At 38.4% G+C, this 15,789-nt stretch overlaps 2 protein-coding genes and 1 pseudogene across 2 annotated transcripts; all 3 read right to left on the bottom strand.

Annotated features, from left to right (window-relative positions):
* Positions 1-148: 148 nt before the first annotated feature.
* Positions 149-2,333, bottom strand: LOC117631863 (rhomboid-like protein 15). Its single transcript, XM_034365187.1, has 3 exons — positions 2,195-2,333; positions 1,466-1,631; positions 149-559 (listed from the first exon to the last, which is right to left on the bottom strand). The coding sequence occupies exons 1-3, from the start codon at positions 2,216-2,218 to the stop codon at positions 156-158; spliced, it is 594 nt and encodes a 197-aa protein (XP_034221078.1). The 5' UTR covers positions 2,219-2,333; the 3' UTR covers positions 149-155.
* An 892-nt stretch (positions 2,334-3,225) lies between these two features.
* Positions 3,226-5,257, bottom strand: LOC117631640 (EEF1A lysine methyltransferase 1). Its single transcript, XM_034364903.1, has 5 exons — positions 4,849-5,257; positions 4,582-4,740; positions 4,220-4,301; positions 3,832-4,014; positions 3,226-3,527 (listed from the first exon to the last, which is right to left on the bottom strand). The coding sequence occupies exons 1-4, from the start codon at positions 5,206-5,208 to the stop codon at positions 3,863-3,865; spliced, it is 753 nt and encodes a 250-aa protein (XP_034220794.1). The 5' UTR covers positions 5,209-5,257; the 3' UTR covers positions 3,226-3,527; positions 3,832-3,862.
* A 610-nt stretch (positions 5,258-5,867) lies between these two features.
* LOC117630150 lies at positions 5,868-13,967 on the bottom strand (annotated as a pseudogene).
* Positions 13,968-15,789: the final 1,822 nt, after the last annotated feature.

Raw genomic sequence — 15,789 nt, 5'->3', positions numbered from 1 at the left:
AGAGAGAAGTTTGTGAGTTAGTAGAACCGAATACATTTGTCAAGAATGAAAGAAAACAGGGAAAAGAATGCTAATGTGCAGCTGTGTATGAGGTGGATGTCTTAGCACCCATATGTATGATCAAATACATGAAAGCTTCGGAACATCTAATTATTCTAGGTTAGGGAAAAGATAGCATTTGCAAAATTCTCACTCAGTGAAAAAACAAAACCATGGTATGTAATACATTTGAAATTAAACATTAGAAAAGCCAACCTTCTAGACTGGTGTCCACTCAGACTTGTCTCTATCACAATCATAGAAAACAAGATTCCCGAGAAGCCTATTGCACATTCATTCATGAGATACGGATCAGAGTGAATGGGATTATAGGCCACCAAAAGCACAATCGTAAGATGAAACAGTGCATTGCTTATGGCCAACAGAAAGATTATGTACAACATGCGGACAGATCCCATGATTCTCTCCAACTCAGAACCCAAAGGAACCAATGCCATCATGTTGAACAATACATGAAGCACTGAACCATGAAAGATAATGGAGGTGAAAATCCTGTAGACTGAAAAGGAGAACAGAAAGTGACCATGAGATGTGTCAGATTGCATGCAATAACGGGCTATTATTTTTATCTATTAACAGAACAAATCACCCAAATAATTTTTGTTGATTATTAAATATAAGCTAAATTGAGCTTTTGATTGACGAAAAAAAAAGAGAGATCAAAACGAACAGCTGTTCAATTCTCTATTCGAGGCTTCAAATTGGGCCAGGCAGGTGACACAAAGATTGTGTTGTAGCTTGATAATAGAGGAACTAAAATACAGGTTGTAGCTTGATCATAAAAGATCATGATCTAGGGCAATACTAAATCGAAGAAACTACTGGCAGGTTTCTAGCCCAGTGTGCTGGACTTATACACAAAAGAATCCAAGGGAGCAACCAAAACAGCTAAACAGTACTAATGGTGTTAAAGTCACTTAATTAATCTTAAAACTTCAAGCCTCCACATTCATGCAACAAAGTATCTCCAATATTGGCGAAATAGTGACAACACCAGAAGAATATAAAACATGATACAATAATCTTAATTTGTTTATTAGTATAAAGGACTACAAATCATAAGGTCTATTACCAAAATCATGTGAACTTGAACATAACTTGAAATGATGTTTGACCAAAAGAAAATGATGGACCTCTGCTTTGTGGCAAAGTAAAATTTTAGCAGCATGATCAAAATTATAGAAATCAGAACAGAAGAATAACAAAGATGTTAAGTTGCGCAATCCTCAATTATATCCAGAAGTGAAACATCAAGAATAATAGTGTGAGAATGAGGGGCAGGGAAGGGCATGTTTAACCCCAGGAAAGAGGCTGGGAAAATTGGACTTCTTTCCAATAACTAATAAATTCAAAACTGACCAATGAATGTACCAATCATGTCAGATTTCAGTTTCAAACAATTTACCTTGAAATCTTGATAGAACTGCAGAGGGAAAAAAGCATATTTCGTAAAAGGAGTCATATCCAACCAGGAGACAGATCAAGTAAACAGTTCCACACACGCCAACAACCGCAGAAGTAAGAAAAGGAATGCTCTCCCACCATTGCCCCAACCTAGTTTGCAGTCCTGCCTATACACCCAAACATAGAATCAATATGAAATTTACTAGAACACAAAATTAATTAGATACAAAAACAAACACGCAAGCCATGAATGTCCAAGTAAATACTAATTTCAACATAAAAAAATAAATAAAGAAATCAATGGTCTATTTAAGTTTCATGATGTTGCAGCTAAACACAACCAAGACAAGCTCAAACATGAAAGTACATATGTGCAATAAAGAACAAAGAAGAAGAAGAAGTAAGAAACTCCTAACAGATCATTCATGAGAGCAGAGTACAAATGTAACTCAAATATCTGCCCATTTTTAGCCCCCAAAAAAAATAATCTGCATATTTTTAGCAACAAAAATTGAGAAGCTCAAAGCAACTAAATTCCATTGTTTAACATATTGCCAGTTTTCCAAGAAAAAAATTACCTCGTGCTGTACTTAACGAGATTCAAAATTTTCCGCATTTTCTCAGCAACCAAACAAAACATCAAGAGAAAACTATAACTCTCTGAGAAATATGCGAAGTTGAAGGTAAAAAACGAATGGGAAAGAGAGCATCGGAGAGTTGTGAGATTTACCTCGGAAACGATGTTTGGCCTCATTTCTTCTTGCTGCTGCTGCTGCAGTTATGTGACTTGGTTTTGAAAAAACTTTAGGTGGAAGTCTTGGAGAGCACCAAATCGCTTTTTTGTGTTTGCGTTGTGCGGGGATCTCGAACTCTCCATCTTTTCCAACTCGGATCGTGAAATACGGGCGGGTCGGGTCCATGAAACAAATCGTGGGTTGGGTTGAGAAGGCCCGCATTTAAATTGGACACCGGGTTAAATCCAAGAAGAAGGGTTCTCTTGTTTTAATCCCTAATTTTGTTTTGATAATTAAGGAATTTCTCATTTGGAACACGTTGTATGAGTTGTATCTAAAATATCTATGTGAAGAGAGTAACTTCTTTGAATCTTCTCCAACAAGGAGTGCAAAGTTTCGAAAGTTCCAAAAATTTGCACCGAGTTAGATCCCATCATAACCCGAGCATACTTCCGCCATTCGACACAAGACTCGTATTCTTCAACCGAAAACAGATGCCTATGAAGAAGCTCTGCACCAAAATTCATGTTTAAGGTCGTCTCTAATGCAGAAATAATACTTTGGCTTGCCTAGAAGAGAACTATTGTAGAAGATGCAAATTGGTTAGAAAAATGTAGTATTTTGTAGCATAGATTTTTCATTTGATGAATTGCACTGTACATCCAACGATTGGTGTGAGGTTATGAGCAATGTCTCATAAAGTAATGACCTTCAGATTTGCTACTCGAACTATCCATTTGGCTATATGAGCCCCTCGAACTATCAATTTGGTTATGAACCTCTTAAACTTTTAAAACGTGCCAATTTGCCTTTAACGTCAAATTTGTCAAATTTGTCAAAATTTTCGTTAAATTTAAGGTTATTTTGTCCATTCAAATGAAACAAATTAACATGGAAGCATAGCACTTTTCATCTCTCCTCTTTCTCTGTCCCTCCCATCGGCTGATGTGTTCTTATTCTGTTGAGTGAGTGAGAGGAAGGAAACTCGAAGACTCTAAGCAAATAAAGAGAGAATTGATATTTGTCATGATGCAAGTACTGATTTGAGGATGTAGATTTATCTTCCAATAAAAAAAGAAGATACATTTCTATCCTGTGAAATTTTGGGCGATGCAAATACACATAACAAATCAAATTTGGCTTACAAAAGTTGGGTGGGGAGTTGAAGAAACTGATAAACAACTACAGATGATAAAACAGACTGGAGTAGCAATGTATACAGATCTGCTTTAGCCTGAATTGATACCACATGACAGATTCTGACATCATCTTTCTAGCATCCAGAATATGCCTAGCAGGCGACACAGTTTGATTCTCCAGCAGTTGAATCTGCAGACAAAAGTTCACCCATATAACCACAGTAACATTCCACCATCTAGAGCTCTAGGCATTATTTATAACTTGGTAAAAAAGAAAGAAAATGCCAGTACAATGATTACCGCATGCTCAGAAGTCAGAACGGTTCAGAGTTCACAAAATACTCGGTCCTAATTAAGTATGAACATTATAACTGTGCTCATAGCATGTGGAGATGACATTGAGAACAACAAAATTTATCACACAGAAATGTAAGATTCCACTACATAATACCGAGTCGGAAGAAAGAAATTTCCCCCGACCAATCTATGCTTACCAGTTTAGGGTCACACGAGAATACAGAGTTCCTACTTCTCAACATCCCACCCTTCTAATCTCATTGCAGGATCATAGTTTGTGAATAGCCGAAACTCGTTTCCTAGTTTGCTAGAGTGTTGAGGCCTAAAACCACATGGATATAATCCCATGAGTTCAGCTGCTCTCTCTTTCTGCACCGCTCCTGGAAGTCATCATATAACAGTTAGTTGCAACAAACTGAAAGGTGCTAGCAATAACACTTGTTCAATTTCTGATTCCAATAACAAAAATCTCATTGGTGAAATGTTTTAATCCTGTCTTGTAGCACAGTAATTACAGTGTAGCTTGTGCAGGAATGGCAATATTCTTATTATGTTTTGCCAATTATATAGGAGGGAAATGTCAACCTGTGAGGAGAAGCAGGTAAGATTTTTCTGATCGTGCAAGAAATGAAACAGTTTGAGCGACTTTCTCCAAGCACTCCCGACTCTGTAAACACCAGTTATACTATATCAGCAATTGGTTCATAACCACAACTTCACAGTCCTACCTATGAATACAGATTCGACCTCCATACGAGAGATGTAGAAAAAGCAATGCAGTCACCAAGCATGGTACAAACACAGTCACGAAAATGTATTTCGATGCTAGATCTTAATTCATACAGAGTGCATGAAGACTCAGATTCAAATTATTTTGCTACATAACACACATACCCATAAGTTATAACACTGAACCAAATGACATAAAGAAGCATAATTTTGCTCACCAGGTAAGGGGGATCAGCAACTACAATGTCAAAAGCATGCTTGAGCTCCAATGGCAAGTCTTCAGGTCGGTTGTAATCATAAAACGTGAAATCACTCCCGTACTGCTCAAACCGCTTGTCATACTCAAGCAGTTGCACAGGCACGTCAGAATCATTGTTCTGAAAATAGAAATAAATAAATAAATAAATAAAAATCAGTAAAAACATTAAATTTAAAAACAAACAAACATTAAATTAAAACCCAGAGAGCGAAAAGATGAAAGGGACCTTGAGGTAGGCGTAGAGTGAGGGGCAAGCGACGCAAGCAACCCTAGCGGCCGAGTCGGGGAGCGAGTTGCAGAGAGTGAGGACCTCTTGGGCTAGGGTTTCGGCGGTGTGGGGGTCGTACCAGAACTGGCTCAGTCTCCAGTCTTCGGAGATGAGAGCTGGAGCTGCCGAGTCTGCGGCTCGGCTCTCGGCGGCGGTGTCAGGTAAGGGCTGGCTTTGCTCCGCTAGGAACTCCTTGAGAGCTTCTAGGGCTTGAAGGCTTAGGGAGGGTGGGTCATCGTCGTCGGCGGCGGCCACGTCGTCGGCTTGGTGGTTGGAGAGTGAGTTGGTGAGGGTTTGGGCCGAGAGGTTTTGTTCCATTTTGGCAGGGTTTTCGATAGGAGGTTGGTTTATTTTGTCACTTAATAAAATCCAGAATCAGATAAATAAAAAAACGGAAAATNGTTGTAAATTATTAGGTGTGGAGCCCACATGTTGGAAAGAGGCGCACATCATTGTAATATATATACATATGCAATCTGAAGAACAAAATAGATCAATTTGATTGCAGAGAGAAAAACCATTCTGCTTCTCTCTATTTCAATTCTCTCCAATTTCTCTAATTTTATAACACGTTATCAGCACGAATTCTCTATCTCTAAAATTCAGAGCATCGCTCTCTCTCTCTCTCGATAGCCCCAGAAACATCTCCCATGAGAGTTGGCCTCCTCTGTTGGAACCTGAGCTGCTGGTAAAGCTCTGGGAATCTCAGGTCATAGCAATCAGCTCCCTCACAACCCAACCCAGACCACAACACCCATCTCTCTCTCTCTCTCTCTGTGGTTTCTCCCTGGTGGCTAGCTACTGTTGTGTCTGCATGTTTGCTTGGTTGACATGGACAACCTCACAAACAGTAAAAACCCATAAAACTAGTGCCTTTTCTAATCTTCACCGCCCTATTAGCCATCACTCCTGCAATTGCGGCAGGATCTCATGCAGACGGGTATCAGCCGACGGAGTATAGGCTATTGATCGACGTATTAAAAGCTCCTCCTCATGATCATGATGATATACAGAGGCGGCGGCGGCTGGCGCCGTACCAGCTGTGCTTGCTGTGCAAGTGCTGCTCGTCCACCACGTGCACCTCCATGCCCTGCTGCTTCGGCATCAACTGCAAGCTTCCCAATAAGCCCTTTGGCGTCTGTGCTTTCGTCCCCAGGACCTGCAACAAAATCCAAAAGGCAACCCGTGTGTGCTGTGCGCTCTGGTTCAATGGCAATGAGTGCAGATTGAGTGCTCTCCTCAAAAACAAAAAAAAAACATAAAAAAACAAAAACAAAAACAAAAAAAGGGTTGTCAAAAGAAGGGGCTGTCGTTGAAAAGCAGAAAGAACAAAAGAAAAAGGAGGAATATGGGAGAAGGACAATAATGGAGGTGGGCGGTGGAGCCAATGAGCTCAGTCAAGGCTACAGCAAACCCATCGAAAGAAAGAAAAATCCAATAAGCCCTCTGCCCCTTATGCTTTCTATTACTTTATTATTTTTCTATAGTATTTAATAAGCTAATTGGTGCAGGTACAGTGGTAACCGTGGAAAAAGGAGGGGATAAAGGCAATTGATTTGAAAGCCTGGAGCATGCGTTATATTCCACTAATCACTTTTCCTACTTTTCTTATTATATATTAATGTAAGGATATATTAGTATAATAATATCATACTATTTGATTGTGGTGTTGATATGAACCCACAAATAATTGCCTTTACTTTTCGCAAATTTATTTTTACTTAAAGTATGATGTGGAATTAACCCTCATACTTTAATGAAATTACTTTACTGTACATTATTTACTGTATGGTGTAGGTTTATTACTCATACAATAGTATCTATTTAAAAGGGTGGTGCGGGTTTATCGTCCACGCCTTTACTGCCATTTAAATGTATGGAGCAGAATTAGTGCCCATACAAGCACATTTCTTTTATTTAAAGTATGATGTGGAATTGACCCTCATACTTTATAAATTTATTTTACCGCACATTTATTTTTATTTAAAGTATTATGTGGAATTGACCCTCATACTTTATGAATTTACTTTACCACACATTTAAAGTATGGTGCGGGATTAACGTCCATACAAGTAATTTTATTTTATGGATTAATTGTGCTGTATGATGAGTTTTTACAGTATGCAGATCAGGACCAGAAGTTCCTTGATCCTCATCATACAATTACATCAGGACTTGAAGATCCTTGATGATGATATTGATATGAGAGCTGGCAGTCTCTCCGGTACTATACATGTAAACAAGAGATCGGACTTGAAGATCCTTGATCCTTGACATGTAAATAAGGACCTAGAGTTCCTTGATGATGCAACAGTACCGTATTGATTAAAAGTGCCGTACACATGAATAATAACTGTACTGGCAAATGTACTGCACATATGAATAGATATGTATTCATGACTTGATGAATAGTACTATTCACATGAATAGTGACGTATGCATAAATATTAACCATTTTTGGTAAACCGTCACTATATACAAAAGGGAACCTGCAGTTCCTTAAACTCATGGATGAGCAATTAAATGAGATGCCAGAAGTTCCTCAAAATATGGACAATTATGTAAGGGCTTGAAGTCCCGAAATATGTATAGAAAATTGTAAGAATGTCCATACCATGAGAATATGTGATTTTGGCCTGAAGTTCAAAATCTAACAGTGTTGAGAACCTAAAGTTCCAACAGTTAAATGGACAACCCTTGAGGTATTATTGCAAATTGTGGTACACCACATATTTCTTTGGCATAAGAGAATGATGAATTTAATAAAGTTCGATTTTGTTATAATCGACACCTCAAGGAAGAAATATATTTTGTGAATTCCGGTTGTTAAGAATACACCGCGAAATGGATAATATCAATATAAACCTCAAATAATGAATTGAGGCTCCCCACATATTTTGTTATATCTGGGCCGGAAGCCCATGGATCCAAATATATGAGAGATCCTAAAACTTGAAGTTGTGGGTATATAGTAGTTAATGCTCTTCACTACTATATTGCGATATTATCGTGGCTTTTACTCAATTCATATTTCATGTCCATTTGAAAATGGCGAATAAATTATGAATTCTGAGTTTGTGTTTAGCCCAGACCAAAAGTTCTGGGCTCACATGCATGGAAATATGAGAGATTTGATGTGGTTATTTGAACCTATAAGGCACAAGGTTCCAAACCGTCATTTTGAAAAGACGTAAAAACCACAGGTGCAAGTTTAAGAATGTGCGCAATTATTATAACAGGAAATGAGCATACAACAGATAGATTTTTACACCTGCAATGAAGGTGCAGGCCCTGTAAAATCTATAAAATTACATTATGTTCTGGAAGCCTCTGAAGGAAGAGGACGGCGCCTCTTAAGCCTAGCCATGAGCCTCTCATGGTCTCCCAAAATTCTTTCATTTGAGACCTGCAGCATGTCTAGCCTTCTCAGTGTATCAACGGAGTACGAACTCACCAGTTTCAACAAGGAATTATTCTCTCCTTTGAGTTTCTCAACCTCTTTTTGAGACTCATGAAGCATTCTTTGAAGAGAATAATTTTCAGTTGTTAGCTTCTGAACCTCGTTTGCTCTAACACGCAAACGATCAGCCATGTTAGAAACAGAAGCAGCACTCTGAATGCTAAAAGCCATTGAGTCATCAATAGCCTCTTCCTCAGACCTCCCTGTCAACAGCATTTCATCCATTGGAGTAATGAAATTCCTAGCTACTATGACAGCAGTAGCATCATTCATCATCACAGAATCATTAACTGTGAGATGACGATTTTGGGATACAAAGGATGGACGCCAAACTTTGGCGTCACTGGTTGTTGTGGGAGCATCATTTAAATTGAAATTATTTGGGCAGGAAGAAGAGGAAGCCATTTTAAGAAGGTTTCGAAGAAAGTCTTACAAAAACTAAAGTTTCAGAAAATGAAGGAAGTTGAGTTGAAACGCAGTTGCTCCAATCAAGTTTTGCAAAGGCAATATCTATAGACGAAAATGTGGCAACTTTTCAGGATTCCAATATCTTCTCGAATCCCCACATTATCTTTTTCTTTCGCAAGAGTCCAAAACTTCACGTGGCCTCTGATAATGCCTGTCGGCACTTTCGGCATTTTCAAGTATTATTTTCTTCAAAGCCGATCTTGCTTTACGGATTTCACGGAGCTACTTTTTCAAAAGTATCCCGAGAATCTCGCAATTTTCCTATGGTTAATTTGAAATTCACCGGTTCTACCTATTCATTGTATTTGTGTATAAATGTGTTACTAACGAAATTTTCTTTGCAGAAGACATCCAGTTTTCCCATACAAAATGATGCTATATCTACTTGTTTTTCTTATCATTAAGCACTTAATATGCCTGAGAAGCAAGACTATCTCTGATCATCCATTCAGGAAGCAAGACTATCCCTGATCATGTTTCTGCAAGATCAGGGAATTGTGAAGGCGGCCTTGTGCTCTAATCTCCTGAGGTCCTTCTAGACTAGGAGAATTGAGAGCTTGTTGCTCCCACCGGCTTCCTTCCTTGATTGATGAGCTGCTTGTCTGCTCCCACCAGCTTCCTTCCCTGATTGCTTACCTTACCTTGCAATCAATATCACAATATTTGTATCTTTTCTTTCTTTTATAACTCTCTGTTCATAAGGGAGAAGAATTGTGATTTTTGCTTTTGCAGGATATAACTAGATCATCAAGCACTACATTTACTGGGCCGATACGAGCTTGAATGATACTTGAGAAAAGTTTCTCCCACCTAAGGATGTAAGCAATACTTGTGTTATTTTATGCTTATATACTTATTTGATATTTTATCTTGAAAGGTAACCAAATGGGGAGATAAGTCCGTTCCAAAAGAATGGCTTGTATGTATCCATGAATTATTAATGCAAATTTTACAAATTGCAAGTTGGATACATTGATAATACACTGCACAAATTAAAGTCCCATAAGAACAGAATATGGGTATAGCAGTGATCAATATGATGCACGCCTGTTGCGTAGCAAATGATGTGGATTGAAGTCCCGAAAGGACAATCCCTTGACATGTCAATATTGATATTGTGCACGCCTAATGCGTTGCAAATTGTATGGGTTAAAGTCCCAGAAATCAATTGACATGTATATATTAATCTGTGGCATGCCTGCAGCATGCCAGATATATGGTTCTAAATGTTCCAACTCCCTAAATGGAGATTATCCATGCCCTACTATAACATAACGCTCCATTGGAGGTTATAATCCACATTCTCACATAATAAAAGCCCCCCTGTAGTGGCTTGGGTACCCAAAAGCAAAGAAATGCTTATAATTGATGCATGCGCATGCACATGAGAATGGTGGGATCATGAATTGATGAATGACAAATTTTGATTTTGGAGTAGCTACACAAATCATCAATGGGCTGTGTTGATTGGAACCACGTTCAATTATTAAATGTCGACAATATTATTGGCCAACATGGAATGAGGCAATTCCATAATAGATGAGAATGAACGTGAAAGAACAAACTCACAGTACGCACCCCAAAATTTGTTAATACTGAAAGTTATACTTAGGCGTTCGGAATAAAAGGGAATATACCTAATTTGTATGACACAATGTTTCTGGCAGAAACAAGGAATGTTGGGTTTTCTCCATATTTATAGATTTCATTGTGCCTCTTTATTGCACATTTACGGAGACCAACATGTTGTCTTTGAGGGTTATTAAATGCACGGAGCATATCGCCAGAAGCGATTCCCTAAAGATGTATAAATAGCTGGGTTAAAGCTATATAATGTGTCATAAAGTTTAATCCCTTTAAACTAAATCCTTGAAAGGATTGAAATTGCATGAAGCCAGTCCCTGAAGGACATGTGCCTGAAGCACAAAATCTGTACTCCATACTATTGTGCATAAATTGCCTAAGTGAGTATATTGATTATAATGTGTTTGCAACACATTAAAGCTTCTCCAGAGTTCCAGACATATTTGTCTCGACTTACAAATCGAGCACTATGCCAACGAGATTCTTGCTTATACTCAGAAAGTATTGAAGCATTTTTATGAGGATTATCCGTTGGACACTTTAAGGATTTTTCGGTAGTATATTGGACCGGACATCGTATTTTTCCAGATAGAGTTCAACTCCATCACCATCATTTTGGGATGATGTGAGGCATATTTGATGCTATCTAAGCATAACACCATATACGAGCATCTTTTTGAGTGAATTTACCAATAGCTCCAGTGTTATTAGATATGCAGACTCTGGAAATCTCTACGGTCGCTTACTGGAAAAAGCTAGTCATGAAGTTTTCAGGAGGAGATATTCATCCAGGGGAGCATGGTATTCATAAAGACTTTCATACACTGTACTCTTTTTCCTTCATCAGGTTTTTATCCCACTGGGTTTTTCCTGATAAGGTTTTAACGAGGCAGTGTCGCTCAAAGATTGACTCACAGAAGCAGTGTCAACTATGATATTCAGACAGATGATCAACAGTATGGCTTCAAGATATTCTATCAAGCATCAGGGGGAGCGTGCCATCCATAAAGACCTTTCCACACTGTACTCTTTTTCCTTCGTCCAGGTTTTTATCCCACTGGGTTTTTCCTGGCAAGGTTTTAACGAGGCAGTGTCGCACGCATGTCCATATACACAGAATTTTATGTTACGCATGGTTATGTACTCTTTTTTCCTTCGACCAATTTTTGTCCCACTGGGTTTTTACTGGCAAGGTTTTTAACGAGACATATTCCGTATCATTTGTGGTCTCCAAGGGGGAGTGTTATAAATAATATGATGGAGCCCACATGAATAATATGGTAGAGCCCACATGTTGGAAGATTTTTCCTACAAAAGGGTTCACCCCTCCTTGTAATGTATATACAGAAATGAATGAGAAAACTTTCCTCTGCTTTCTCCATTTTTTCTCTCCTCAATTCTCTAGTTCACAACATATATATTATTTTCGTATTCTCAAAGAGCTATTGTCAAAAGGTAGAGTTTTGGTGGGGGCCATCTTCTATATAAGCACAAATGTTTCGTTCGTGCTCTAAATTTCTGCCATTAAATAATACATTTGTGCTCTATAATCAAGAAACTCCTAAAGCATCAACAACTTTAAAGCGGCTGCAGCGTGGCCAGCTTTATAGAGCACGAATATCCGTGTTATTTAACATAAAAGCATGAATGGAATTTGTTCTTTTAGCCCAGTTTTTTAGTAGTGCCAAGAAGAACATCTCTAATGAAATGCAGTTGAGGTGCAGCATCACTGATATTCTTCAGACGGTCTGTTGGAGATTCAGCAGAGCATTCAATTCCAATTCTAAATATTGAATTCAAGCACACCTCAATCTTTCGAACCCTTCTCTCGTTAATGCCTCCTTCAAAAAGTGTTGAATCTGCAATCTCCATAACTCGCTCTGGGAAAGCCATTTTAACAAAAGTACGAAGGTTTAGGTCGCCATTAAACATGTCGTCGGTGGGTCGCTTTCCTACGAACATCTCTAACAGAAGAATACCGAAGCTGTAGACTTCTCCATTTGTTGACACCTCACTTCCCATACCGTACTCTACCATTGAAACATCATAAGATATTATCAGCACAATTGTTAGTAAAATAGTTCAACTTCGTAAGATTTAAAAAGAAAAAAAGGACACCACTTACCTGGAGCAGCATAACCAACTGTTCCTTTTATTCCAATGGAACTTGTTTGATTTTCTGAAGCATTAGTACCAGTTTTTTGGGAGAGAAATCTTGCGAGTCCAAAGTCAGAAACATGTCCAGTCATCTCGTTATCCAAAAGAACATTGCTTGGCTTGAGATCACAATGAACTATTGGTGTTTCGCAATGATTATGAAGATAATCCAATGTACAAGCAACATCAATGGCAATGTCTAGTCTTTGCTCTAGATTGAGTGCCTCTCTTACCTCTTCAATTTCAGTAGGAGGATGCAGCCACTCCTCTAAGCTTCCTCTCTCCATGTACTCGTAAACCAGAGCCTTGAAATCATGACCATGAAAATCAACACTTGAATTATAATCTTGACAAGATTTCGATGCCTGATGTTTCTTAAAGCCTCACATTCGGATATGAAACTCTTTGATGCTCCATGCCGCAACAAGTTGAACACCTTCACAGCAACAAGCTGGGCTTTACCATCATCATAAAGAACTCCTCTGTACACAGACCCAAAACTGCCTGCACCAATCCGATTAGCGGAAGAGAACTCATCAGTAGCTTTTAGGAGAGTAGCATATGACACTTGCACAAGAGAGTTCGGCAATGTGCTCAATGGAATTTCTTTCCTTTTCTTTCTCGACGAACAAAGAAAGAAATAGTACATCTCCATAGCAATTCCGAGAAGAGCAAGTCCAGAGAGTACTAAACGGATTATCAAGCTACGAGATGATCCTCCCTTCGGGGACTCGCACTTGGGCAGTTGGAGATTAGCAATTCTGCCACAGAGCATGGGGTTGCCAGTAATTAAAATCACACTTGCATTTTTAAAAGCACCTCCAGTTGGTACTGCTCCCCAAAAGTCATTGAAAGATAGGTCTAGTTTCTTCAATGAGACAAAACGCTCTAGAAATTTTGGAATTTCACACCACAAATTGTTGTGAGAAAGGTCTAATTCTTCTAAGGCTTTCAACCCAATCATAGATGAGGGAATAGGCTCCAGGGAGGAAAGGTTACCCACCAACCCGTTGAAACCGAAATTCATGTAGATGAGGTTGGAGCAATATGATATGTTGTATGGAATAGGGCCACTAAATGAGTTGTTGTGTAGAGATAGTACCTGCAATCTACGCAAATTCCCAATTTCTGGAGGGATTTTACTGCTGAAGTTGTTGTTTTGTAGTTCTAGTTCCCTTAGGAAACTTAGATTTCCTATGTTTGGAGATAGGGACCCTACCAGGTCTTGAGATTGCAGGTTTAGTTTTGTGACCCTCTGCCTCTGGCGATGGTGTCGACCGCAAGAGACACCGTGCCACGAGCAAAAGTGAATGGATTCATTCCAGGCGCTCAACACATTATGAGGATCTTGCTTTATTTGAGCTTTGATGGCTAGTAGTGCAAGCCTATCCGTCTCGTTGCCTCCCATTCTCAAATGCATGGAGCAAACGAACAATGCTCCATTCACAAATGAGTATATTAATAAAATCAGTTTCATAACCAAAACCCCCATTCTGAGTTTGATTATGAAGGCATGGCAAACTGGTTTATATTTAAGATTGAGTAATGCGCTTAACCAAGTCCCGGTCATTACGATCAGCCACGGTTGACTTGCTTTCCATTAGTCACTTGCAAAGAATTAGCCAAATTAGTCATTGTTGACTTGCTTTTCCAAATTGAGACGACTTCATTTCCTTCGAATAATGTTCTCGCATCCACTGTTTGTCGTACTGTATTGGTTGTTAAAATCACAATTACAAAATTGACCCCATGAAGCTGAGTGGAAACAGCCCCAGCAACAACACATTTCCACCAACGTGTGGTGGAAGAAATACTTTGATAAAGGCCAGTGGTTAATTTCTTCTGGCACTAATCATACGTTGGTTTGCTTGAATTCAATTCAGTGGATTGTTATTAAACGAAAACATACAAGACTTGTACACCATGGACTTTATGAAAATACGAATGCATATCTGATGATAACATGTGGATATGACATAAGGCTGTAGAAGAAAGATGAAAATAATAATGTCAATGAATAATAATTAGTATCTTGGGCGAGATCAAAATATAATTAATAAACCTCTCTCTAAATATGTGTCTTGATTTCTAGTTTTATTAGGGCGGTCACATATTTAGTGCCCTCAAAAGTTCATTTCAGAAAACAAACTAGCAATAGGGATGGCAATGTTCTCCGAAGGTAAGGGTCTTTGACTCTAATGGGTCGGATATGAAGGATAGAAATTAGACCGAGTTGACCAAAAACTGGACTGGACCAAATTGGTTCAGTTTTGGTTTTTGTAGTGAAAAATTTGGACCATACCGAATTGGGCCGACTATGTATTTTTTATTTTTTAATAAAATATTTAACCCATAACTAATCTTTTCCTAAGCTCAACTTCAAATCATCTCTCTTTTCTAGGCCCAATCACCTTCATTTGTATGAAATTGGGTCATTTGTGATTTTTAAAGCCATAAAAATAAAATTTTAGTTGGATTTTGTAAAAAAAAATTAAAAAATTAAAAAAAAGATTCCGCTCCAAAATCGAAAACCGAACTGGCTTATGGACAAACCGAACCACACCGAATTGTATAAATATTTAATCCCAAGTACTGTCTTTTCCAAAGACAACTTGACTAGATTCCCAAACGGCAACGACTGTTGTTGTCGGCGTTAAGTTGCAAATTACAATAGAACTACACACTAATTTCTCCAAGAAGTAACAATTAGTTTTTAATTTAGTGATACTTTCTTAGGAAAAGATTTGAAGTTCGAATCCCCTCTCAATTGATTAAACAAAGTTCATGACGGATGTGAAGATAAGTAAAATTATTCTGTGACAATTAAGCTTCAATACTATATATTCTGTTAGTTTATGGGAGAAGAGGTTCAGGAAATGGTTGGTTTTAGTGTTTAGGATAATAAACTCAATAGTAAATGAGTTATTGTCTACAAGTAATACCTGCAATCTGTGCAAAATACCCAATTTGTGGAGGGATTTCATGACTAAGGTGGTTGTGTTGTATGTAGCCATAGCTGCCTTAGGAAACCTTGCCAGCTTTTGAGATTGGAGGTCCCAAATGCATGGAGCTGCAACAGAGAATCAACATTGCATTGAAAAGTGAGTATATTTAGATCAATTTCACAACCAAAAACACCCTTTTTAAATTGGGTAATTGACTGTAGAGAGAGATTGTGTTGTGAAATTGGTAAGTTCCATTTGAGCCATGGAAAGTAAATTTATAGATGG

This window comes from Prunus dulcis, chromosome 6, assembly GCF_902201215.1.
Source record: "Prunus dulcis chromosome 6, ALMONDv2, whole genome shotgun sequence".
NCBI lineage: Eukaryota > Viridiplantae > Streptophyta > Magnoliopsida > Rosales > Rosaceae > Prunus > Prunus dulcis.
The sequence above is the reverse complement of the archived record's forward strand: the minus strand, read 5'-3'. Positions and strand labels throughout refer to the sequence as shown.